At 54.0% G+C, this 24,760-nt stretch overlaps 1 protein-coding gene across 3 annotated transcripts; it reads right to left on the bottom strand.

The window, feature by feature from the left end:
• Positions 1 to 1,392: 1,392 nt before the first annotated feature.
• ZNF341 (zinc finger protein 341) lies at positions 1,393 to 24,490 on the bottom strand. 3 transcript variants are annotated; one of them, XM_050313929.1, is made up of 15 exons: positions 24,415 to 24,490; positions 20,460 to 20,570; positions 19,242 to 19,429; positions 18,040 to 18,192; positions 16,947 to 17,183; positions 15,517 to 15,715; positions 14,249 to 14,333; positions 13,173 to 13,363; positions 12,117 to 12,310; positions 11,118 to 11,326; positions 9,787 to 9,883; positions 7,799 to 7,931; positions 6,759 to 6,870; positions 5,919 to 5,989; positions 1,393 to 4,403 (listed from the first exon to the last, which is right to left on the bottom strand). In XM_050313929.1, the coding sequence occupies exons 1-15, from the start codon at positions 24,443 to 24,445 to the stop codon at positions 3,895 to 3,897; spliced, it is 2,520 nt and encodes an 839-aa protein (XP_050169886.1). In that variant the 5' UTR covers positions 24,446 to 24,490; the 3' UTR covers positions 1,393 to 3,894. The 3 variants fall into 3 exon arrangements, with proteins under 3 accessions (XP_050169886.1, XP_050169888.1, XP_050169885.1); XM_050313931.1 differs by lacking the exon at positions 24,415 to 24,490 and adding an exon at positions 23,156 to 23,978; XM_050313928.1 differs by lacking the exon at positions 24,415 to 24,490 and having other exon boundaries at positions 20,460 to 23,978.
• Positions 24,491 to 24,760: the final 270 nt, after the last annotated feature.

The raw sequence follows: 24,760 nt of genomic DNA, 5'->3' as shown, positions 1-24,760 counted from the left end.
CCATAATTTCACAGTATTCACGGACAAAGTCCCAGGAGAAAATGGAGTCATCCGGTGCCAACCTTTCCTGGACACTTTTGAATTCTGCCCCTTTGTGCTTGGCCTCAACCACCTGGGAGAGCGATAAACTCCATCTCCAGGCGCAGCGGGGTTGTGAAAACAAGTTAATTAGTAACAGACTCGGACAATAACAGTGTTTGCCACTGGAAACGGCCCAAGGAAATCTATCACTGCTCTGGAGTAGTTGGTGCTCTGTAGAACAGGCTGGGATATGCACACCATGGGGAAAAGAGCAAAAATGAACCAAACAAATGCTTGCCGGGCAACAGAGGTTTCCCCAGGCAGGAGGAAGAGGGGAGAGCACAGCACTGGGAAACACAAGGAGCTTCCCACGCACCAGGTGGGAGTTCAGGAGCAGAGCTGTGTAAGGACTCCTGCCTTGGCCCACCTTGGTAATGCTGTCATAGGTGACAGATATGTAAGAATATATATGAAAGACAGATAGGTGGGAAAGGCAAATACCCAGGAAAATTGCACTGACGCTGATGGAATCACTGCCAGGACAAGAAAACTCCCAGCTGACAACACGGGTGGCTGAGCAGGGGAAGGGAGGAGCTTTTACCTGCTTATTTCTCCCTCCCACACAAGCATCTGCTGCCAGCGAGCACCAAAGATCTCTGTTCTGCTCCACCAGTGCTCCCAGGGGATGGCTTTGGCTCTGGAACTTCCAGAAAGTGCCAAGATGCTTCTGCTGGTGGGTTTGTAAAGAAAACAGTTGTTCCCAGGACACAGAATGGAACCAGCCCTGTGGAAAGGTGCTGGGGGGGAAAGCAGTGCTCTGAGCAGCTTTGATCCAACCTCGGCCCACACTGAGCTGAGCAGTGGGCAGGGCTCTGCCAGGGAAGCAGAAACAGGGAGGGAAATCCTGTGCAGAATTCTTCCCTGCAGGGAATAGAAGAGCTTGTAGGTATCTCAGCTCATGCCAGGTTTGCAGGAGCTGAAGCAGCTGGACAAGACTGGGACAGGGAGGGAGATCAGAGCAAGGTTTACTCTATGAGGACAATCGCTTGTTTGGGTTCAACACCACCCCACATGCAAACAACGTATCAAGCAGCCAGGGTGGCATCTCTGAGTCCCACAGTCATGTTAAGGAAACTTCCCAGTCTTGTATTCCTCAGCAGTGACATACTGGCATTTCTGTGGCTCTGCTCCCACCCCCTGAATTACACTGGTGCAGCCACTGCACACCAGGTTCCAGCATCCCACTGAGCCTGTGCTGAGCTGGGGGAAAGCAGGATTTGGGAAGGGAAGGCCAGGCCTCCAGACAGTGCCACAATCGTTATTCCAAAACAAACCCGACTGCAGAGACCACATAATGACACGTACAGAGGGAAGGGCAATAGGAAAAGTATATTTAGCAAACTATTTCCCGATACTGTTCCCCTCGTGGGAGAGCTGAGTGTTTAAAACAAACACTGTGGGTAAATAAACTCTGCCCTTCAAAGCAGGCAGGAGGTTTCACGGCAGCACAGACACACCCAAGCAGGAAGGGCCACCTGGATGTCCCCAGCCCAGGCACCTCTTCCCAAGCACGCCTGCTTGGAGCAGGATGCTCTGACCAGTTTGGTTGTGGGGTCTCACGGCCTCTCCTTCCTTTGACCACCCATGGTGGGCGTTTCTTTATGTCAAATCAGAAGTTAGAATCATGGAAACGTGGAATGGTCTGGGTTGGAAGGGATCCCAAAAATCATCCCATTCCAACCCCTGCCATGGGCAGGGATACCTTCCACTAGCCCAGGTGGCTTCCAACCTGGCCTTGGACACTTCCAGGGATGGGGCAGCCACAGCTTCTCTGGGCAGCCTGTGCCAGGGCCTCACTGCCCTCACAGGGAAGGATTTCTTCCCAATATCCCATCTAACCCTATCCTCCTTCTGCTTAAGGCCATTCCTCCTTGTCCTGTCACTCCAAGCCTTTACGAGAAGTCCCTCTCCAGCTTTCTTGTAAGCTCCTTTAGGTACTGGAAGTTGCCACATTCCAACGTGCCCCTGTCACCTCTGGTCCATCCCTGTGCACCTCTGGGGCTTGGCTCCACCTTCACCACCCGTCCTGTGAGGCAGCAGCAAGACCTCTCCTTAACCTCTTGTAAACCCTCAACAACTCCTTCTCCAGCCTCCTCCTGTAAGCCCTGAGCTCCATTTCCTCACACCACCAACAGCAGCTGGAGGTGCAGAAACACCACAAAAAATGTCAAATGAGCAAAAAAATGAGTTAGGAAAGTGAGGGAGTGAAGTGCTGGCAGAACCCATCCTGACAGGAACTGTGTGACAGTGTCCCAGGAGCGACAGTGAAACCATCATTAGACAGCACAGCCTGGGGGCACAGGAACACCAGGAGATACAAGATGGACACTGCCCTCTGCAAGCTGCTATTTTTAAGATTTAAAGTTTTTGAGATTTAAGCAAGGAGACAGGAAAAGCACCCTGAGGTCAAGCAAGGGCTGGAGCTCAGGCAGGCTGCAGGATCAGCCCAGTCAGCCCAGTTGGCTCCAGTGGCCAAACACCCATCAGCTCCCAGAGAGGAAGGCTGGGATTCCACAGCCAGCATTTCAGTACCCAGGACAGACTGAACCTGGGCTGGAAATACAGCACTTTGCACCCACAGACAGCTGAGCAGCTCATTACACAGACTGAGCAGGCAAAGCCCAGCTCAGCTCAGCTCCACACAGAGCAGGGAGAAAGCATGTGAGGGCAGAGCATGGGACACACATCCCAGGAGGACCTGGAGGCAGCAGAAATGTGCAGGTCTGGGTCAAGTTCCCTTCCCCAATACCCAGTGCATCCTGTGGCAGCCTAAAAATGGAGGCTGAGGGCAGGACAGGAGGAGCCTGGCAGGGCAGTGGGACTTTGGGACTCCTACTTGGGAAACCAGAGAAGAATCCCAGTGGACAAGAGAACTGTCCCAGCCACACCACTTTCTTGCTGTCTAACCACACCAACTTCCCAGTGAAACTGCTGACAACTGGCCCACAGGACTGAGCTAAGGGAAGGTGGAGGCTGGGAAGCAGCTGACAGAGCTTCTTTGTAGCGCCTGGCCCAGAGCTGATGCTGGAACACCAGCTCCTGGATGCATCACAGCTTTCCTGTGAGACTCTGGACAGGTCACCTCACCCAGCCCACTGTTCACAGGGATTGGCTCACTGATGCCTAAAGGCACTCAGAGATCCTTGGATATGGGGACAAACCATGAACAAAACACTGTGGAGAGAAGAGCAACCAGAGAGAAGAGCCAACACACACATGTGCTCCCACACAGACTCCACAGGGCACGTGAGGTCCAGGGTGTTTATAACTCATGTGGTACAGACACGGTGATCTTTCTACTGAGAGAGACAGAGAGAAGATACCAGACACAAGTCTACCAGGGTGTTTCTGAACAGTGTTCCCAAAGGATCTCAGGATGAACTCGCTTCCACTAGGAAGGATCAATTGCTTGCTCTCAGAAGGGCCACCCAAATACTGGGCAATACAGGTTTTAGGCCAGAAAAACCACAGATGGGACAGGCTGTGATTTGCAAAGCCACCTGATTTCAGCAGCTCTGTTTGTTGCAAGTTCGCACGCTCCTTCTTCTTACCCTGATTCAGGGATCTTTGTCTTTCTTGCCCTAAGCAGACCAGTGATGCAGAGGGACAAGAAATAATACAGCCACCCTCTTGAGCGCCTCGTGGCCGCCGGTGGCTTCCAAGCAGTCCTCTGCTCAAGGATGGGAAGAACCAGTGGAGATGAAAGCCATCCTCTCCCATATCCATCTACCTCCCCCACCAGAGCTTTGGTCTTTCACACTGGGATGGATTTGAGCACCGAGTCCAGCAGCCACACAGTGGCTCTGGGCACGGTCACTCCGTGGTCTGGATGTACACAGGGACAGCCAGCATGGCACAGGGCCCGTCCGAGCCCGCCTGCAGCTCTGCCAGGGCCAGGTTGGGTGCCATGCTGCTGGGCTGCCCAGCGACCAGGTCAGAGTCAGCAGCTCCCGACTCCCCCACCACGATGGAGAGGATGGTGTCCGGCTCCTGGAAGGGCTCTTTGTCGGGGACCCCCTCGGGGGGGCTCTCCCCGGCAGCGCCGCCGTCCTTCAGCTCGGCCAGCCCGGGCAGGGCCAGGCCCGCCTTGCGCCCCCCCCGCGCCACCCGCTTCTTCTGGGGCTTCCTGAGCTGCAGGTCCTTGTCCTTGGGCGAGCCCAGCCGGCACTTGTGGTCCTTCATGTACTTGTGGCGCGTGAAGCCCTTGCTGCAGGTGGGGCAGCGGTACTTGTAGTTGCCGGTGTGCGAGCGCTGGTGCTCCACCATGTGGGCGCGGCGGCTGAAGGACTTGTTACAGTACTGGCACTTGTGGATCTTCATCCCTGCACAGGACAGAGCTGGGTTAGACACCCACCCGTCCCACCGTGGACAGAGCGTGACAGCTTCACCAAGGAGATGTTCCCCGGAGAACGGGAGGAGATGTTGGGCCAGGAGAATTCGCAGGCAGGAAAGGGTGGGTGGCTACAGCTTAACTGGCTGTGTTTAATTATTGTTTGTAGAACCAGGGAATATCCTGAGCTGGAAGGGACCCACAGGGATCATCCAGTCCAACTCCTGGCCCTGCACAGACACCCCAACAATCCCACCCTGTCCCTCAGAGCGTTGTCCAAACCCTCCTGGAGCTCTGGCAGCCTTGGGGCTGTGCCCACTGCCCTGGGGAGCCTGTTCAGTGCCAGCCACCCTCTGGGGCAAGGACCTTTCCCTGAGATCCAACCTGAACCCTGCCCTAACACAGCTCCAGCTTTTCCCTTGGGTCCTGTCACTGCTCACAGAGACAGAGATCAGTGCTGCCCCTGATCTCTGTCTCTGGAGGAAGCTGCTGACTGCAAATAAAATATTCACAGAATCACAAAATCAACCGGGTTGGAAAAGACCTCCGAGAGCACCAAGTCCAACCTATGACCCAACACCACCTGGCCTACTAAACCATGGCACTAAGAGCCATGCCCAGTCTCTTCTTAAACACCTCCAGGGATGGTGAATCCACCACCTCCCTGGGCAGCCCACCCCAGTGTCTGAGCACTCCCTCTGTAAAAAATTTCTTCCTAATGTCCAGCCTAAACCTCCCCTGGCACAGCTTAAGCTGTGCCCTCTTGCCCTACTGCTGGTTCCTAGGAGAAAAGACCGACCCCCACCTGCCTACACCCTCCTGTGTCAGGGAGTTGTAGAGAGTATTCTTGCCCCAAAGAAGAGGATTAAAATACCAGAAAAACATGTCAGGTAATTGTGATAAAAATGCAAAACAACCTTAAAATATTATTTTTTTCCAAGTGTATTTGGTAAGTAAAGAAATTTTTACTTCTTTTCCTTCCAAAATATGGGAATGTGCACTCTGAAACAACCCATAAGTGCACTGTCAGCACATCCCATCTAATCCCACTCTTGGGCACAAGGAAAAACTTCCAGTGTTACCCCAAGAAACAAAAGTCTGAATATTCCCTAGGGCACAAGAATAAATTATTTGTCTTTACTAGCAATGGAGGCATCATTTTTGGAACAGAGAGAAAGGTATCAAATCCAAATCCTTTGGCATGTGAGATAGGACTGGGGAGGAGTGGACAGAGCACTCTGGATATTGATTTGATAGCAAACACACTGAGCAATCAGCTCTTCTGCAGAGTTTCACCAGCAGGCCCTGCCTACATATTGTCTTAGAAAACAACCCAAAGCTTAGACACAATCCTAAATACAAGCTTACTTAAACAGGCCTGCAGCAACATAGAGAAGAAACAAATCTAAAGCTAATTATTTATTCTTCTTTCTCAGGCTGACTCCTTCCATCACATGCTCCTGCAGCACCACAGCAAATCCCAGTCACTGCATTCCCAACCCCTTACCTGAATGGGACAGAATGTGAGCCTTCAGCTTGTCAGGCCTGTTGAACTCTTTATTGCAGCCTGTGTGGCTTCTGTAACAACAACAAATGCTGGTGAGCAGCATGAATGAGCCAGGGATCGATGTGCAAACACATCCTGGACCAGAAACAGATCCAGGACCCTTCTCCTTAACAGCACCTGGATGGCTCCCTCAGCAGCCTGGGAGCTCAGCTCCCAGCCTTTCTGGGGAGGAACAAAGAATAAGCAGGCTGCTACAGGGACACATGGCTTTTCCTCTATTTCACATGGTCTGTGTCTCACTATAAATGCTCCTAAAAGCCAGCAGGTTCAAGATCCCAGCTGGAGACAGAAGTACTTCTGGAAAGAGCTACAAGGTGGCTGGAGCAGGGAGAAGCTGCCCAGCCTTGGCTATCCCAGAAGGCCCGTGGCTGTGCCATGGATTTGGAGGTGTACCTTCCAAACCTGGGGTTTTCTGGCTCACATCTTAGATTCCATAGTGCCAGGTGCCTTTGGAGAAATGGCAGCTGGGGACAGCCCATCATTCAGGCACCCCTGTGCTCCATGGTCAGTAATGCTCCTTCTCTGCCCCGGTGCTCCCCAAAGCTTCCCATGAGGGCAGGAGTTATTTGGCAGGGCTGATGAACTGGGATGAAACGATGTGATCCCACAGCACGACAGTGACAAAGAACTCCCGGGTTCCCAGGTCAGAAGCACGGAGCACTCCCACCTCCCCAAGAAGCAGAGGGCTGGCAGGTGCCTCAGTGTACCCTGGGGTGCCCACAGGAGGCATTCCTTCCATCCCAAGCCCTGTCCCAGCCCCGCCAGAGACGCTTTACGTACGAGAAAGGACATTTGTATTTCTTGAAGGGCTCGTGGATCAGCATGTGCCGCTTGAGCTTGTCCTTGCGATTGAAGGCGGCCTCGCACACTGAGCACTTGAAGGGCTTCTCACCTGGGCAACAGAGAGGCCGAGAGTCAGGGACAGACACACAGAGCTGCTCCAGACACGGACGGGATCCACCACAGTGGCTGTGCCCAATATAAACTTCCCTGCCCAACGGGTACAATCCATGCTTCAGATTGTTCCTGCTCTCCAGGGTCTAATTGCTTAGTTCTGCAACCACAGGAAGGAGTTGTAGCCATAAAACCTATATAAGTTTCTAGTATAGCTTGTTACTGCCTTTGTACAAAATTCCTAAAACGCTCTTTTATTGTTCTTTGTTAAGAGCTTCAACAGAATGAGGTAAAGGGTTTTTTTCTATCTGTGAAAATGTACTGAGAAAGGGATGTAACACCTGATATAACCAGTCAAAGCTACTCAGAAGCCCTGAAACCGCTCCAGAAGGCACAACACTGTGTCAAAAGAGATGAGGAAGAGAAGATGAAAATGGGGTCTTTTTGGGACCTCCGACTCAGATTCAGGAGGCCCATCAGGGGCATGGTGAGGGCAGTGCTATGGGAGGGACAGTTTTGGAAGTGGGTGTAGCAGATGAGGTAATGTCCAAATATTGTAATTAAGACCTGAATATTGTAATTAGATGATAGTATAAACTTGTAAAGCCCATGCAACTCAGGTGTGTGCAAAATATTCCTGTGCCCCCTCAGCATCACAGTAAAGGAGTGCTTTTTGCCTTTTAATACGCAAAAATAGTCCAGAGAATTATTTCTCCTACTTTCAGGCATCAGGGGAAGCCACCTGTGTGTCCCACTTCTAACTGGGGCAGTACTGGGCACGAGGCTGAAGCAAAACCACACACATCCTGAACTCACGTTACTACAGATGACTCAGAGTTATCCCCGTTATCAGGAAAAGAGCCAGGGGCAACAGGGCAGCCACTGGCACAGAGAGGGCAAGCACTGGGAGCTGTGGGGAGCTGTACCCGAGTGGATGTGGGCGTGCAGCTTGAGGTAGTGCTCCCGACGGAAGAACTTCTTGCAGATCTGGCACTTGAACTTGCTGCCCCCGCCGTGCGTGGGGATGTGGCGGCGCAGGTACCTCTCACAGGGGAACACCTGGGAACACACAGAGACAAGGCTGAGCCAGCAGGACATGCAGCACATCACTCAGCTGGCACTGGCAAGGGAGGGGCAGCCTGTCGAGACAACATAAAAATCATAGAATCCCAGAACAGCTTGGGTTGGAAGGGACCTTAAGGATTGGACAGTCCCAAAGTCCCAACCCCCTGCCACAGGCAGGGACACCTTCCACTAGCCCAGGTTAGTCCAAGCCCCGTCCAACCTGGCCTTGGACACTTCCAGCCACAGCTTCTCTGGGCAACATGAGCAGGAAACTCAAGGAGACTGCTTTCTCAGGAAGGATGTGCTGAGAAAACCTTCAGGATTGTATAAGGAAATTACAGATACAGTGCTAAAAACAAACCCCAAAACAGAAAACAAACAAAAAACCAAACCAACCCTCCCCCCAAAAAAACCAAATAAACCCCAAAACAAATCAAACACCCTCCCAAAAAAATAAAACCCAAACAAAATCAAAACAAAACAAAACACAAAAAAACCCAACCCCAAATTTTTTTTATCCTTAAGAAGCACATAATGTGATACCTTGCTGTTAATTTGGTAACACCACAGTGCTGAGGACCAGCATTCCAGGGGGATGCCCAGTCCCCCAGCCAAGCCAGCACTAGGATGGGCTGGGCAAGGACCCCCTGTAATTATTACCTTCCCACACAGTTAACCTCACTTTTTGCTTCCTCATACTCTGTCACCAAAGATTCCCATTCATGGTCTTTAGAAAGCCAGGAAGAATGGCTCCTTTGGCTATTGGGGATACTGCAAACAGCCAGCTGAATGAATTCCTAGTGAACGTGCTGCAAGCACACCTGAGGGGAGCACAGGAAAACCTGGAGTTCTGGCACCCAGACCGTGCTCTCACATCTCTAGAAAACAGCAATATTAGTAAGAATTCAAACAGAAGTGATAAATACTGCTGCAGCTAATGGGCTCTCAAACCCCTCTGCTGCATCCTGACAGTCCCACCCAGGCTCAGAAGGGCACCTGTCAGCTGGTTGAGGAAGTGGAGAGAAGACAGGTAAGAAAGATGGGTTACTAACCATGGCAGGAGTGTGTTTCCCCTTCCTGAGCTACCTCAGTACAGAGTGGTCACTCCTTTGAGACTGTCCCTGCCCCCACTGCAGGATTTTCATTTCCTTTGCTATAAACAGAGGAGCAAGGGTCCAAATTTTAGTCCGGATTTCAAAAAATAATTTATCAGAATCCAAACCCCACAAAGCTCTGCCCCTCAAACCCCCTCAGGGGCTGTGCTGATGAGAGTATTTCCAACCAAAACCTACTCAGGCATCGTTCTGCTCCCAGTCCCGTCACTCAGACAGGTTTCTCTTTGCCAAGGACACAGAGCACTCATCCAAAAGAGAGCAACGAGGGAGAACTCAGAGGCTTGAGTGGCAACAGATGAGGACAGCAATGGAGGTGGAGGAGCTCCCACAGGACTTGGAGCTTTCCGTGCCCAACCCTTCCAGCCAGATGTAGCCCGGAATGGTGGGTCAGTGACTTCCCAAAACCATCCTTCCTCCTCCTCGTACACTTGCTTTTAAGAGGTAAGGACAGCAGCCTAGTGTGCAGTGCTGTGTTGCTGTGGGAATAAGGGAGCTGCCCTGACAAATCCTGTTCAGTGAACAGGAGCCAGGAGAAAAGCCAGCACTGCAGGGAGGAACATACTCTGTGTGAGGCCCGAGAGGCCAAGGGTGCAACCACCTCTGTCCCTCTGGAAAGCAGCTTGTGGGCACCTGCCAGTCCACACTGAGGTGGAAAGGGAGAAAAAGGGAGCTGAGGTTCCTGAGAGCCCCTGCCAGGTGTCCAGGCCTGGCTCGGGGAGGGATCACCCACCCACCTTCTGGCAGTGAGGGCAGGGGAAGTTGTGTGTTGCTGTCTGCAGGTGGTGCTCCAGGGCTTCTGGGGTGGAGTATTTATTGACACACTTCACACACCTGGATGGGGAGAGAAAGGACAGAGCCTGTGAGCAAGGCTGCTCAGCAAACTCCACACCACAGGCAGACCTGCCCAGCCCAGCCCAGCCCAGCCCAGCCACCTGCTAGGGTGATCTCTGACAGGGTTGGTTTGGCACAGAAAATAATCTCTCAGGTTTTGCTGAAACCTCAGCAACCCACATGCCAGCTCACACTCACACTCAGCACCCTTCAGAGGGGGAGATGCTGCAAAACTGGGTGCCTTTGAATTCCAGTGCTCTTCCACACAGACTGCCATGGGCACATATTCCACACTGCTTCCTCGTGGACTTCACCCTACTCAAAACACCTCCTTCCACCTTCACTGCTTCTGTCGTTATTGCTCCGGTGAAGGAGCTGAGGGTGAGGGTACAGGATGACAGGGCTGACAAATCCTGGCAGTATTTCAGCTGGAGAGCTCTGCCAAAGCTGATGGATAGTGGGCACTGGGGAGAAGCACCACCAGCCATGGGAACAGAGGCACTCACCAGGTGTACCTGCTGGGAAACCCCTTCTCCTTAGGTCAGACTAAACACACCCTCAAACATAAGCAGGGCTCTGATCTCGAGGATCCCCACTAGCAAGCTGCAGGATGAAACTCCCCAGTGCAAGGATAACTAGAAACCATGGACTATGCAAGAAGTAGCAGGTATTTATTCCATGAAGCTCCTAGGTGACCTCAGTATCTTCTGGGCTTCCTAGTCTTCCTGAACATCTCTACAGGCATTTCAAAAGTTCCAGGGCGTTTTTTGTACGACTTCTCACCCTTTCTCCCTGTAGTAGTAGAATTGTTTTCCAGAGAACAGACACTTTTGCAGCAAACGATAGGAGATTTTTTGGGGGCACAGCTTCTACAGCCCACACTCCTTTTGCTGTAGGTGTTGAAGAATCACAGAAAACAGGCTGAGAAGGGGCTTGCCAGAGCTGGACACAGCACTCCAGAGGTGGCCTCCCCAGCGCTGAGTGCAGGGCAAGAATCACCCCCTGCTCCTGCTGCCACTGATCCTGAGCCAGGCCAGGATACCAAGGTGGCCACCCATTCCAAGTGCTTGGCCCTAGCAGCCAGGTGGAGGGGCCCCCCATTTGCCATCTGGGTGCCCAAAGGAACCACAGCCACAAATCACACAGGGCCCCCTCTTCCCTCTAAGGTCCCCACCAAACACTCTCTGCACCCACTCACTCCTACAAGCCTTGTGAGCACCGATTGCTACTGTACTTGTACACGGCCACGTCCTTCTTGGGGCTGTGCTGGGGCAGCAGGCTGTGGGAGTACTGGTGGACGCCCAGCTCGTACAGGGAGGGGAAGTCCTTGCTGCAGAGGTGGCAGCGGTAGCTCAGCTCCTCCTGGTGGCTCTTGATGTGCTCAAGGAAGGACTCCAGCTTCTGGAAGGTCTGAGCGCAGGTCTTCACCACACACTTGTACACCTGGGAGAAGGGAGAGCAGCTGGAGCAGCACGCCATGGAAACAGCCAGGGAGAAACCTCTGCCAACAGGCAGAGTGGCCTTCCTTTTGGGGAAGAAATACGGACTGTCAGGGCACTCCCCTGAGAAAGCAAGGTGGGACAGAGGGGTGTTGGTGTGAGGGCCTGAAACCACTCAGATGGGTGAGACCACAACACCCCACTGGTGACCATCCACGAGCACCTACACTGAGAACTCTGGACTTCACAGAGTCATCGAATCAGTAAGGTTGGAAAAGACCTCCAAGACCATCGAGTCCAACCTCTGACAGATCACCACCTCATCAACTAAACCACAGCACCAAGTGTCAGGCCCAGTTGTTTGCTGAACACTTTCAGGGATGGCAACTCCACCATTCCACCTCCTTTTCTCCAGGCTGAGCTCCCCCAGCTCCCTCAGCCACTCCTCATATGACTGACTCTCCAGACCCTTCCCCAGCATCACTGCCCTTCTCTGGACATGCTCCAGCCCCTTTATGTCTTTCTTGACGTGAGGGGCCCAGAACTGGACAGACTTCACTTCTCTGCTTCTTTTCCAGCCACCCAAACCTGCTCAGTTGACTTCTCACTGAGCAGGGTGGAAGCAGAGGAGCTTTTCAAAGCTGTCCAGACCACACAGCTACAACCCTGAGGGCTGAGCTGCATAGGAAGCACTGACAGCTTTACAGACCAAGAGGCTCAAGACAGACCCTGGTGCACTATATGATGCCCATCCCAATCCCACCACCCCCACAGGGCACCCCATCTGTCCCTACCTGCTCATTCTTGTGCTGTGTCATGTGTGATTTGAGCTGGAAATAGGTGTTGAACTTGCTGGGGCAGAACTGGCACTGGTAAGAGCTGTCGATCAGGACAACCTGCTTGGCCTCCAGCTTGCCTGCCTCGCTGTCCTCCAAGGGGCTCAGCTCTTGGGGCGGTGGCACGGGGTTCCTTGAGGGCTGAGGCAAACCTGCAGAAGGGGAGAAAGTCGCACCCTGCCATGAGACAGCTCTGAAGGCTGCTCTGAGAGCCAGGCCAGGCTCTTCCTGCCTTTCAAAGACAGACCTCACTAACAGGGTGGTTTTAAATTTGTCAAGAGATACATGAGGGCTCTGACTACTCTGTCTTTCTCTCCTCAACCGATTTCCTTTTTCCACAGATATAACTGTGCTTTGTGGAGCAGTCAGAGAAGAGGCCTCCACCAGTGAGCCAGAGCCAGATTTACTCCCACTCTAGCAGGAGACAGGAGGTTAAGCCCCAGCCAGCTCAGTCCATGATGTCTGCAGAGAGCAGTTCCAGTGAGGCCTTGTCTTAGAAATTACACTGTCACTGCCCTTCCTCCCCTCCCAGGACTGGGGCCACCACCAGAGAGGGCATCCAGACACCAGCAAGGAGCTCTTCTCTGCCTCAGGTATTTTCATGTGGCTGCTGGGGCAGATCCAGCCCAGGCACAACATGCATGTTGCAATCAAGCAAGAGCACTGGGCTACCTTAAACCACCAGAGCTGTCAGGGGTGGCTCATGCACCTGCCAGGGAGTGAGAAGGGGAAGACACCTTGTCCTGTCTGCATGCACCTACTGGCACAGAGTTTGGAGTCACTGCCTCCACCAGCACTGAATCCACCATGGCTTTGGGATACAAAAGGATGCACCTGCCAGCTGGAGCTGAGCAAATGAAACCTGCTTAGTGTGAGCTGCTAAACTCCACCCAGGACTGCAAACAGCACACACACCTCCCACCGACCCTCCCTCCCTGTGTGGGGGTGCAGGGACCTGCAGCCTGCTCACATCACTGCCCTGCCCCATGCCCATGCCACCCCCAGACAGCAAACCTGTGTTCTCCTCGTCCTCTGGCTGGTTGGGGTTCAAGGCCATGACCTGCACTGTGATGGAGTTGCGGGAGATGGTGCAGCCCAGCCCTGGAGGCCACACTTTGTGGGTCTGCATGTGCTTCTTCACGTTGGACTTCTGGGCAAAGGCTCGGCCACACACGATGCACTGGAAGGGCTTCTCACCTGTGTGGCTGAAAGCAGAAGGCACCAAATCAGCAGCTGGTGGAGACAGGAGGCAGCCCCCAGGCTGGGGATGACAAGGGGTCAAAGAAAGAAGTGGGAAAACAGCTCTGCAGCAACATCAGGGCATTCAGTGTCAGGGTCTCTGCACAGATCTTGGGGATCCCCATCGACTTTCTTGGGGGTAGAAGCCTTTCCTTCCCTGCCACCCTTCCTTCCCCTGCACATGTCTCTTCTAGCTTGCAGACATCTCATCTCCCTGACTTTGCTCTCCCCTGTCCAGGGCAGAAAGGTCTTTCCACCCTGCCCTTCTGCTTCAGGAGAAAGAGTGGACTCTAACCCGTGCAGTACCTCACGTGAAGAGTAGAGGCTGGAGAGGGGCACAAGCCCACCACTTGTTCCCTCTCATCTGTTCTGAGTCCAGCAGACTCTGCTGGGGGAAACTGAAGATTTCACCTGCCTCCTGCCAAAGAAGAGCTCTCTTGTAAGAGCTGCCTGTATAAACACTGAGCTTGGCTTTGTTTGCTAACGCCAGCAAACACCAAACACGAAGGCTACAGCTTGCTAGGGAGGCAGAGGAAAGGGAAGGGCAGAGGCAAGCACTGGAGATGCTGCTGCTCCAGTAATCAGGTGACAAGAGGTTTGGCTGTCAAAGTCTCATCAGTGAGGAAAACAAGTCCCCAGTCCCACCACATCATCAGCATGAAGATTACATCCACGATGAAGCCTTCACCCCAGTCACTGGGGAGGTGTCCTGGAATGAGAGGGATGAAGAATCCCCTCATGCAGCACAGATTCTGGGGCATGAAAAGCTGGACTGCACAGACTCCCTCAGCAGAGCTGTGCCCAGGTCCATCCCAGCCACCCTGCTGTGCCCAGGTCAGTGGCACTGTTACCTTCTGATGTGCTGCTGCAGGTCGAAGTTCTTGGTGAAGGCCTTGTCACAGTAAGTGCATTTCAGCTTGGGGGACTTGGGCTTACCTGAAAGCAAGAGCAAAGCCAAGAATGAGACCACGTGGCACAGCCCTGTCCCCACTGTGTCACAGGGCTCTCACCCCAAGGCATGACTACTCAGGACCAAGCAAGGGCTTAGGGAAAGGTAAGATCTGCCTGGCCAGACCAGGGAGAGGTTATGGGCACAAGCATACATTTAACATAGCCTGAGCCAACTCTAGTAGCACTGAGGAGTGTAGTCTGGTGGGCAGGGCATCCCCCTCAGGCATTAACCTCTCCCTTTCCAGGGACCCTTCCAGCTGTGCTACAGAGCACCTACTTTAAAGGCATGTTGGGCATTGGAAAAAGACACAGGATGAGAGAGAGGAAGGGCCCCAGCTCTGTGTCTGCTGTGAACTCACCAGGTCAGCCATCAGCCAGAGCACATGCACATTCCTCCCTTCCAGAAGGTCAGTCAGTCACATCTTCTATCTACTCTGATGGGGTCTAAACCAACAGGGAACAGCAGAACCGTGGGCTGCTCTAGGAATTCTGGACTGACAACTGCAGCATGCATGGCCATTCTCACCTCTGCAAACAAGGTTAAACCCTAGGATCTGTATGGCTGTAACTCCAGAGGCCCAGCCTTCCTGGGGACAAAGGCCACGTGCCTTTCCTCCACCTCACACCTGGGAGCTCCTGTGTCACCCAGCCAGCTGTGCTACAGGTCAGCCTTGGCTCTGGGGCTCCTCCATCCTGTGACAGGGCACACTCCTGTCCTGCCTCACCTGGCCACAGCTGTGTTTTCTTCATTGAAGCACAGAGCAGGGATGGGCCTGCTGAACCCTTAAAAAGAGTGTCCAGAGCCAGGCCACATCCAGCCCACCAGCCCTGTGGCTGGACAGTCCTCTCAGGGTAAAATGAGCTCTTAACACCTTCCTTGGCAGATGTGCCCGCTTCAGGTGTGATGCAGTAACCTCACAGCTGCAGAGACTTGGCACAGGTTTGCCCATGCAGCAGCACAGTGACAGTCCTTCCACGTGCACACAGGGGACAGGCAAGAAGCACATCCACACTTGGAGCTGCTTTTGGCAGTTTCGTGCAGGGAATCCTGTTCCTCCCTCCCACCTGCACAGCCAGTGCCACCCTCGGGGCCTGGAGAGCCCGTGGCTCAGCAGCCCCTCCAGGCCAGGCAGGGTGAGTGCAGGGCAGGTGCTGTGAGGACACTCACCTTCCTGCAGCCCGCTCTCGTTTTTGCAGCGGCGAGTTTTGGCAGCAGCACTGGGGGAATCAAAACCAACCACGGGGCCTCCTCCTGTGCTGGTCAGGGCGATGGGAGCACTGGTGCTCTCGGACTTGAACCCCTGCTTCCCAGGGCTGTACACGGGGGGAGAGGGGTACACGGGACTTTCCACACACTGGCTTGGTACCTGTGACAGGGAAATTCATCACTGGGACAGGTTTGCTACACGGAATTATCCTGTGCCCCAGCCTCCATCTCCGGCAACACCAGGCTATTAATCTGGTTGAGTTTCCTGCCCTCTGCCAAACTGGATCAAGTTTCCAGTTCACCAGTCCAACAAAGGTAACACCTTGCACAGTGTTCCTGCTGAACATCAAAAAGCATCCAGCAGTTATTACAGCAGGAACAGTACAGCAAAGAAACACTTGGAATGAGCTGTCTAGTACCTCATCTATAAGAGCTTCTTATCCCTTGGAGCAGGTTACCAGGATTACTGCTGACTCAGTGGCACGGATCTCCAGTGACCCCAGACATGCATTTCCAGACCCTGCTGCCTGCCCTGGCAGGACTGAATAAGGAAAGGAAGGCACAAGGAAACTCCAGGTGGCAAAGCACAACTGTTTGCGTCAGCACCGAGGTTAGAAAAGGACACTTAGAGGCATCAGTCTGGGGTGATGTGGTTTGAGAGTGTTCCTGCTGCCCACCCTGATAAATTAACACAGATTACTACATATCCAACATCCCCATCCACTTCTGACCACTGGCACTTCCAGACCAGATGCCAGCTACAAAGATAAGGATGCCAAACCTCAGCCACACCCAGTAGTTTCTGTTGTGAATGGCAATACAAATGTGGAGACTGCAAACAGCTGACCACCAAGGCACCACCATGCCTGTGCCTTTCTTTAGGAAAAGCCACCTTGCCAAGCTCATTGAGATTTAGGCTGAATTCTTCTCTCCACATAAGCCTGCAGTGTGCAGGGTGGTGCTCTGTACCTCTCTGGAAGGTGAGATTGCTCCTCTCAGCTCCCCCTCACTCCCAACACCTGCAGGTATTCTTCAACCACAGCAAACACTCAGCTCTCCTAAGCCTGTGCTGGCCAAGTCTCTGTCCATCTTAGCTGTTTCTCCTTAGAATCCTCATCATCTTGCTGACACCCTTCTGTTTGGTACCTTCTCCCAGAGGAAACAAACACTGTCAAATAACCTACCACATGTTCCCACACTCTAATTCCACATTCCCAAAGGCCAGGTTGGATGGGGCTTGGAGCAACCTGGTCTAGTGGAAGGTGTCCCTGCCCAATGGCAGGAGGTAGAATGAGATGCGACTTAAGGTCCTTCCAGCTCATTTCTAGCCCAGGTGACTCCCAAGCAGCCTTGCTGGTCAGAAGAGGACAGAGCCCCAGGGGCAGCCTTACCTCCATGGGCGGGTAGGGCTGCATGCCCAGCGTCTGGATCTCCACCGTGCTGGCTGGTGCCATGGGAGGAGGGGCACTGTACACTTCCACCACGCCAGCAGTGCCCCCAGGCTGCCCTGGAGCCCCCAGGCTGGGCGGGGGAGGCGGCGGGGGCTGAGGAGGCGGCGGTGGCGGGGGAGGCGGCGGCGGGGGCGGCTGGGACAGGTACCCAGCCCCAGCGTGCATACTCATGCTGCTCTGCAACCAGACAGGGAGAGACACACAGCACCTTGAAAATGCAGCAGTCAGGAGCTAAAGGGGCCGCTCCCTCACACACAATTCCCAATCCCAGTTCAAAACAGCACCTGCTGATGTCACAACACAACAAACGCAGCGTGTCCAGCTCCAGGGTGGAGCAGACTGTGCTGGAGGCTTGGCATGACCTGCAGGTAGATATTGTCTCCTCCAAAATCCAGGTGCTTTTACTGCTTTGTTTTTAAAGCTTTTAATCCTTCCAGTTACAAGGAACATTTTCAGAGCCATGGAGAGTGTAGACAGCCTGGGGAGAGCCCAACTGACAGGAGGAAGGGAATCCCTGGAACAAACTGACAAGGTCTGGAAGCCAAATATTATATGGGGCCTCAACAAAAACTGGAGAGACCACATTACAAAGATTTGATCAGCCAGCAACAAGCAGGTTTTGCCAATGACGCCAAAGTGTGGGGTGTGCTTGACACACTGGAGGAAGGCACAGGGCACCCAGAGGGATCTGGAGAGTCTTGAGAGGTGTGAACCTCATGAAGTTCAACAAGGCCAAGAGCAAAGTGCTGCACTTGAGTCAGGGCAATCCCAGGCACAAGTACAGGCTGGGGGAGAATGGACTGAGAGCAGCCCTGAGAGGAAAAGGATTTGAGGGTGTTGGTGGATGAGAAGAACAACATGACCTGGCCATGAGCACTTGCAACCCTAAAAGCCACCTGGACAGCACTCCTGGAAGTGTCCAAGGCCAGGGCTTGAAGCAGCCTGGTCTAGTGGAAGGTGGCCCTGCCCATGCAGGGAGCTGGAGCTGGATGAGCTTTAAGCAAGACTCCCTGGGCCCACACGTGCCCCTTACCTGCACCGGGGGCTGCACCGCTGGCATGGGCTGGTCCAAGGAGGTGAAAACAGACATGGCTGACATCAGCACCTCATCACTGACCAAGATGTTCCCCTGCACCAGGGTCTGGATCAAAGGTGATGGGGGAACGGTGATGTATGTAGAGATTTGCTGAAAGGGAAAGAGGATGCATTTGTTGGGCAGCAACAGGACAAAATGATAACCAAAAAATAGATGACGCTGCTTTTTGCTGAACCTCAGGGTCTCTGCTTTCACAGCCTCTGGTCAGCAGTGAGCCACAATACTTATCTGCAGCTTCCTGCTGAGCCCGTGGGAGTTTCTAGCCATAACAATAAGGCAGCTTCAGAAATGTTCTTTAGAAAGGAGGCAAAAAATATCACAGCAGCTGGTGAAAGTGGTCACTGGCTACAATTCAAACCAGGGGCTATTAAACAAGATATGCAGGACAAACTGGTCACAGACAAGTTCAGGCCTCTCCTGGGTGCTTGCCCCAGCTAGGCAAGGTGGAGAACTGAGGGAGGCTACTCTGGCTGCAGATGGTGAACATCAGGCTCATCTCTTTGGACAGGACTCGGATTATAGGAGGGGAGGGTGCCTGTCACATTTTTTTGGGTGGAAACAACCTGGTTTTGCAGCCCTGGGAAGAAGAACCATCCACTGGGACTATGTTAACTTGAAAAAAAGCAGTTGGTTTGAAAGCACTTTATAAAACCACAATTTGCAGGCACAGTACATGTCCTGCACCAAGGACTCGCCCTCGAGAATTCTCTGTGGAAGGAGTTACCCCAGAGAGGACATTCCCTCAATGCTCACCACACCACATTATGTGGGCTTATGTGCAGGAATGAAGCTGCCAGACACGGCCCTCTTCTTCTGCCCACGAGCCAGACCAAAGCCCAGGGGACAGCAGGAGCCATGGCAGTGTGACACTGAGCACTGTGCAGTGTGACACTGGTGCTCTTGAGCACAGCCAGGAGATGAAACCCCTCCTGTCCTGAAAAAGGGCTGTCATAGACTCTGGTGCTGGAGGACACCTCGCTGCAGAGGACCTCACCTCAACCACAAGGTGAGAAGCCAACAGGACCACAACTGAGCCTCCTAGAAAAGAGGTCACCACTGGATCTAAAAGCCTCACCCCCAAGTCCCTCCCTCCCAAAAGCACAGCAGCAGAGCAGAGAGGCTCTGCCTGCACTCGGTACCTGCCGGCCGGCGCTCGGAGCCTGCGGCACCGAGGTGATGGACGGGGTGTACGCGCTGTTGGTGGCCAGAGACACCGTGGACAGGGACGGGGCACTGCCCTGGCACTGCTCTCTCTTGTGGGTCATGAAGGCAGGCAGAGAGTTGAACTGCTTCTTGCACTTCCCACAGAGGAACACGTCTTCGTCATCTGCGAGGAAGAGCGTCAGAACGCTGCCCCAGGCCTCCCCCTGCTACACCCAACAACCACAAGGTAGGAAAACTGGCCCCTTTTGGATCTCAGCACCTCAAGGACATCATCATCCAGAGAGATCAGCTGCAAGGGCCAAGCTGTCCCTCCTCCACAATCCCAAGCTCTCCCTAAAGACAGCTGATGGGATTGAGCCCATCTCAGCCCTGCTCCCACGTACAAAACCCACCATCTCCCTGGGACACACTGAATCCCATTGCTTGTCTTCTCATCCCAAAGACAGGAACAACCAACCCAGCCTGGCTCCTGAAGCACCCTCTGTTTTTAGTCAATGCAGCTTCTCCCAAAGCACCAAAATTGTGCTGGCTGAGGCAGATTTTATTACTCAGGTTGCACAAAGGAAGAGAAGTAACTTGGATCAGGCACAGAGCCACTGTCAGCTTGTGTCCTAAAGCCACCCTTCCATGGGACTGATGGTTTTTGACACCCAAAGAAGAAAGAAGACAACCCAGTTACATGTCCTAGCTGAAATCTGCAGGGTTAGCAAACCACACACCACTTGTAAACAATCCAGTTGGACTCACAAGGCTGTTTCTCCTGATTCACAGCCTGGAGCAGAACATTTTTGGGGACACAGACTGTAAATCCTCTGGAGGATAACTTGGTGTCCACCCAGCAAGTCCTAGTCAAGCACTGTGAGTGTCCATGTGCACGACCAGTTCCCATATTCATTCACACAGATGAGATACTCCAGGGCTGGAGTATCCCCAGGGGATAAGGAATGGCTAATTAAATAAAAAATGTGAACAGTAACAAGGAGTGGTGGAGACAGTGTGGCTTCTCCCTCCCTTTGTGACTTTATTGGAAGCACATGGTCAAGTCTGTTGTCATGACCATCTCCAAAAGCTCTCTCCTGCTCTGGTCCTGCTGAGGGCTCCCAACACCTGTAGCAGCCCCTATAATCCAGCTGTTCTGGGATGTGCAGCACTCCCACCCCTCTCCTCTCTCTCCCAGTGCCACCAGGACTCACCCATGGGCTGGATGGCGCTGGAGGAGTTGACATTTTGAGCCGATGGATCCGTCACACCTCCCTGACCATCCAGTAAGGACTGCACAGCCAGCACTGTCTGATTATCCATTCCTGAAAGGAGACACAAACACGGATGGTGAATTGAACCCAGCCAGACATGGAGTGCTTGGGCACTGGGAGCTTGCTCCCAAGTCATGGAGGAAAGCAACTCTGCAGCTGCTGCTCTCTCCTCCCACAGAGCCACTCTCAGCTTCTCACCCTCTCTCTACTCCACAGCATCAACCATCCCACCGCAGCAATGCTCCCACCTCTCTCCATAATTGCTTTGGCACAGGAAGAAAAGGGAAGAAGGGCAAGAAACCCAGAAGAGGGCTTGGTTTGCTGCAGAGAGGAAGGATGCTTACAACAAGAGCTCAAAAGCAGGTATTGGGATGTCACAGAGCAGCAGTCTGGGTGGATCTGCCTGGACACACAGCGTGATACAGCACAGACAAAATCCTTGTGTGCAGCAGCTCCCTCAGCAGCAGTGCTAGAAATGCCTCCCTGTTTTCAAGGCCAGCATTTCCAGATCTGACCAGACCCAGGGCACACACCCCCAGTCAGATCTGTTGTCAGAATCAGCTTACTCTCTTTGGAACAGACATTTTTCACTACAGCTAAAATGTTCTAAAATATTCCAGGTAAATACAGGAGATGGGGACTGCCCATCTGGGGAGATAACCTGGCCAGCAGCACGTGACCAGTGGGTTAAGCCTGAGACACTCTTTCTTTAGAGAAATCAGATGTAAAGGACAATTTGATTTGAGGATTTTTATGCTCCACTCCTCCCTACCATTCCTTTACGACAAGGAACCCACAAATAAAACAAATAGCATGGCAGGGTTGTATGTGATACCTTGTGGATTAAGGGAGAGAAGACAAGTGGGGAGTTCCTTCAGTTGCTTTTCATTTTCCTTCACATTGTTTGCCAACTAAAACTGTAAAGCTCTGAGCTCAGAACTATGTGCCCCAGTAAAAGCAGTTCTGTTGGTCTGATTATTCCCGAGCAGTGAGGTGCAGACCATTCCTGAGGTGAGGACTGTTCCCAAGAAGAGAACAGCACCAGGAAGGACAGTGGAACACCGTGGCAGATCCCAGCACAGCAGGAGAACCCACCACTCCGAATTCCTCTTGCCATTCTAAAATTTCTCCTGGACAACTGGGATGTTCCCTTCTTGACGGGGAATACCCATATAATCTACAGCCTCTTAAAGATACCCTAAAAACTCATTTCTCTGGTGTCTCCAGTGTGAAGTTGCTTCTGAGACCCTGTGAACAACTTTTGCATCATTTCACCGAGGAGAAGAGGTCACATACACTGCTGATGTGCCTGGAGGGAGCAGAGCACTGTCCTCCAAGGGCATTAGCAGCTACTGGAAAGCAGCAGATCCCACTGCATCACACACTACCACAAAATTCCCACCATGCCTACGGGAAGCCTCTCACATCAATCACAGGGAGGCACAGCAAAGCTGCAGGTCCAGTTCTGCAAGCCTTGTGTTGCCTGGAGAGCTGGAGCCAGCCCTGCAGATCAGCCCCGCCAGGAGAGCACCACTGGAATGCTCCTGGAGGATCCCGAGCCTTGCTCCACAATACACCTCCTCTAGTGACCCCTGGGCAACTGCAAGGGCAGCACTGCAGGCTCTTGCTGGCACAGCCACACCAGAGGGTGAAATGGAGCAGCCCTTCTCCAGCAGAAATAAGCTAAAAGAGGGATCGAAAATTCAGGGTAAGTATAGAATGGGGATAATTCATAAGCTTGTGCCAAGGGTGCCACTCTCGATGGGCCTGGCACTGGACAGCTGGGTTTCTCTCTGGCACACAGTCAGATCTTCCAAAGAAAAAAGCCGAAAGACTTGATCCCCTTCAGAGGAAGAAGCTTGAGGAGAGGCCAAGACCTGAAGGCAATGATGCAGCAAGATTGTCAATGCTGCACTCAGCCTCTTGATGGGGAAAATAGGCCCAGGACAAGACAAATACGCTGCCCTTATTTATTTGGCAATTCAGGCAAATGCCCCCAGAGTCCCCGTTTCCCAGGGTAACTGCACACCACCACACTTCCCAGAGGGAAACCCCTGAGGTCAAGGTTAGTAAGCCACAAAGACAAGCTGGCAGAGTTACTTGGTTAAGCAGATGCTGTTCTCACCCATCCACAGACTTCCAGGAGAAACCTTTGGATGGAGCCTGCCCTGCCTGCAGCCAGCACCAGTCTGCAGGACACTCTTAGCAATCATAAAACTTAAAAAAATCAGCCACTTCTGGCACAGCAGGAGCTGAGCTGCCCAGGGCCTGACAACACCAGGGTGATTGGGGGAAGCTGGGATAAAAGTACAGGACTGCTGATTTGTGCCTTTTTTTTTTTTTTTTCCCCTTTCAAATTCCTCTCAGCTGGAGATGAAACAAGAGTGTCCACTTCACCCAGGTGCTATTTTTCCATCATGCATTGAGCCTTTTCTGCTGACGCCAGCACCAGGTGCTTTGGTGACAGGTGAAGATGCCCCCGTGCCCCACAGCCTGCTCTCAGCATCCACACAAATGCCAAGTCACCATTCACTTGTAATCACATCAACAAGACAAAACAAACAAGGCTCAGATACCAAAAGCTGCTAAAATTTGCTAAAAAGTTTTGCTCTCCCGAGCTCTGCAAGGAAACTCACACCATGAGGAGGTGGTGGCAGAGAGGAAACAGGGACCTGATTCTGCACAGGGTGCTGCCAAATGCACCGAGTAACCTCACAAAACAGAGAAATATTTCTTCTCTGCTCCTCTCTCTGCTGCTGCGATCACAGGGGATGTCTGAAAGGCACAGGTGACAATCCTGAAGTCAGGCCTTCCAGTCAGTTGTGCCCCCACACAAAAAAATTACATCTATAATCCAGTTTAGGAAAGCAATGCCTGGGAAATACATTTTCCCCCAACAGGCTCAGACTGCCACAGCTCGACACATCCAGGAGTCCCCAGGGATGGCACCTGCCTGTGACAGTGTCCCAGTGCCAAACTGAGATGAATTTGAGCACAACCCATTCACCCACACAATGGGCACAGCCTGGGCTGTGCAGAGAGCACAGGCACCCCCAAAATACACACATGCAGGGGCCAGCACTCCCTGGGGCTGGCAGGGAGCGTGGCACAGCAGCGTGAGCCCCGGGGTGTGGGGAGGATGGGGGACCCCAGCATGCAGGGGGTGTCCCAGAGCGCCGGGCACAAAGACAGGGGGCAATGGGAGGGGGAAGAGTCACAGGGTGTCCTAGAGACTGGGGATCCTGTTCCCTGGGCACAGAGACGGGGGGAGTGGGAGCATCCTGATGTGCAGGGCAGAGGGGCAGGGAGGGCAAGGGGGGCATCGGGCACAGGGACAGGGATGGGATAGGATGGGGTGCCCTGGAGCAGCAGACGCACGGACAGGGATGGGATGAAGCGTTCCGGGGCACAGGGATGCGATGCAGTGACCTGGAGCAGCGGGCACAGGGACAGGGATGCGGTGGGAGGGGATGGGATGGGGTGCCGCGCGGTATCAGGCCCGGGGGCAGGGAGGGGCTGCGCTGCACACCGTGCGTGGCCAGCGAGGGCTACGCGGAGCACAGGGCACGGGGATGGGCAGTGCGGGCACGTCCCGGCGCACGGGCAGGAGGCGGCACCAGCCCGGGGGGTGCGGAGGTGACAGGGACACGGCAGGGATCGGGGCGCGGCGATCCCCGGGCTGCGGCACCGTCCCCGCCGCGGGGAGTGCGGGGGGCACAGCCCGGGGCTGCCGCCAGCGCCCCACGCCGCGCCGGGCCGGGCCTGGCGGGGCGGCCCCGGCGCGGCCCCTCGCCCCTGGCGGCGGCAGCGGCGGGCAGCGGGAGCCCGGGGGGCGCGGGGGGCGCAGGCCGGGGGTGGCGGCGCGGCCCGGGCGGCCCCGGCGCGGCCCCGTTACCTTCCAGCGCCTCGAAGATCGCCTGCGCCATCTTGGAGCGGCGGCGGCGGCAGCGCCCGCGCCGCCAGGGGGCGCCCTCCGCCCGCAGCGCGCCCTCAGCGCGGGGAGGGGCGGGGCGGCCCCGGGGCCGGTTTTGTGGGGAGGGAGGGAGCGTTTAACTCGGTGCCGCCGCTACAGCCCGCGGGGGCCGGGCAGGTGCTGTGCCATGGCCACCCCCACCCCTTTCGTGCTCCCGCCGCGACCCCCACGCCATGACCGGGTGATGCCGGGCCGGGCCCTCAGCGGCGCCCTTAGGGAGCGGTATGGGCGGGACCATTGGCTGCGGAGCCAATGAGCGGTTGAGATG

Source organism: Myiozetetes cayanensis, unplaced genomic scaffold, assembly GCF_022539395.1.
Source record: "Myiozetetes cayanensis isolate MyiCay16 unplaced genomic scaffold, myiCay2020 scf19, whole genome shotgun sequence".
In the NCBI taxonomy this organism is placed as follows: Eukaryota; Metazoa; Chordata; class Aves; order Passeriformes; family Tyrannidae; genus Myiozetetes; species Myiozetetes cayanensis.
The sequence above is the reverse complement of the archived record's forward strand: the minus strand, read 5'-3'. Positions and strand labels throughout refer to the sequence as shown.

What these genes read in the sequence shown, in the direction of transcription:
- ZNF341 (XM_050313928.1), bottom strand. Translation starts at nt 20,655, where the DNA reads ATGACTTGGGAGCAAGCTCCCAGTGCCCAAGCACTCCATGTCTGGCTG. An exon ending in CAGCGCCATCCAGCCCATGG is followed by an intron (nt 19,430 to 20,459) that starts GTGAGTCCTGGT and finishes TCTTCCTCGCAG; the next exon opens with ATGACGAAGACGTGTTCCTC. An exon ending in CGGTGCAGCCCCCGGTGCAG is followed by an intron (nt 17,184 to 18,039) that starts GTAAGGGGCACG and finishes GTCTGGTTGCAG; the next exon opens with AGCAGCATGAGTATGCACGC.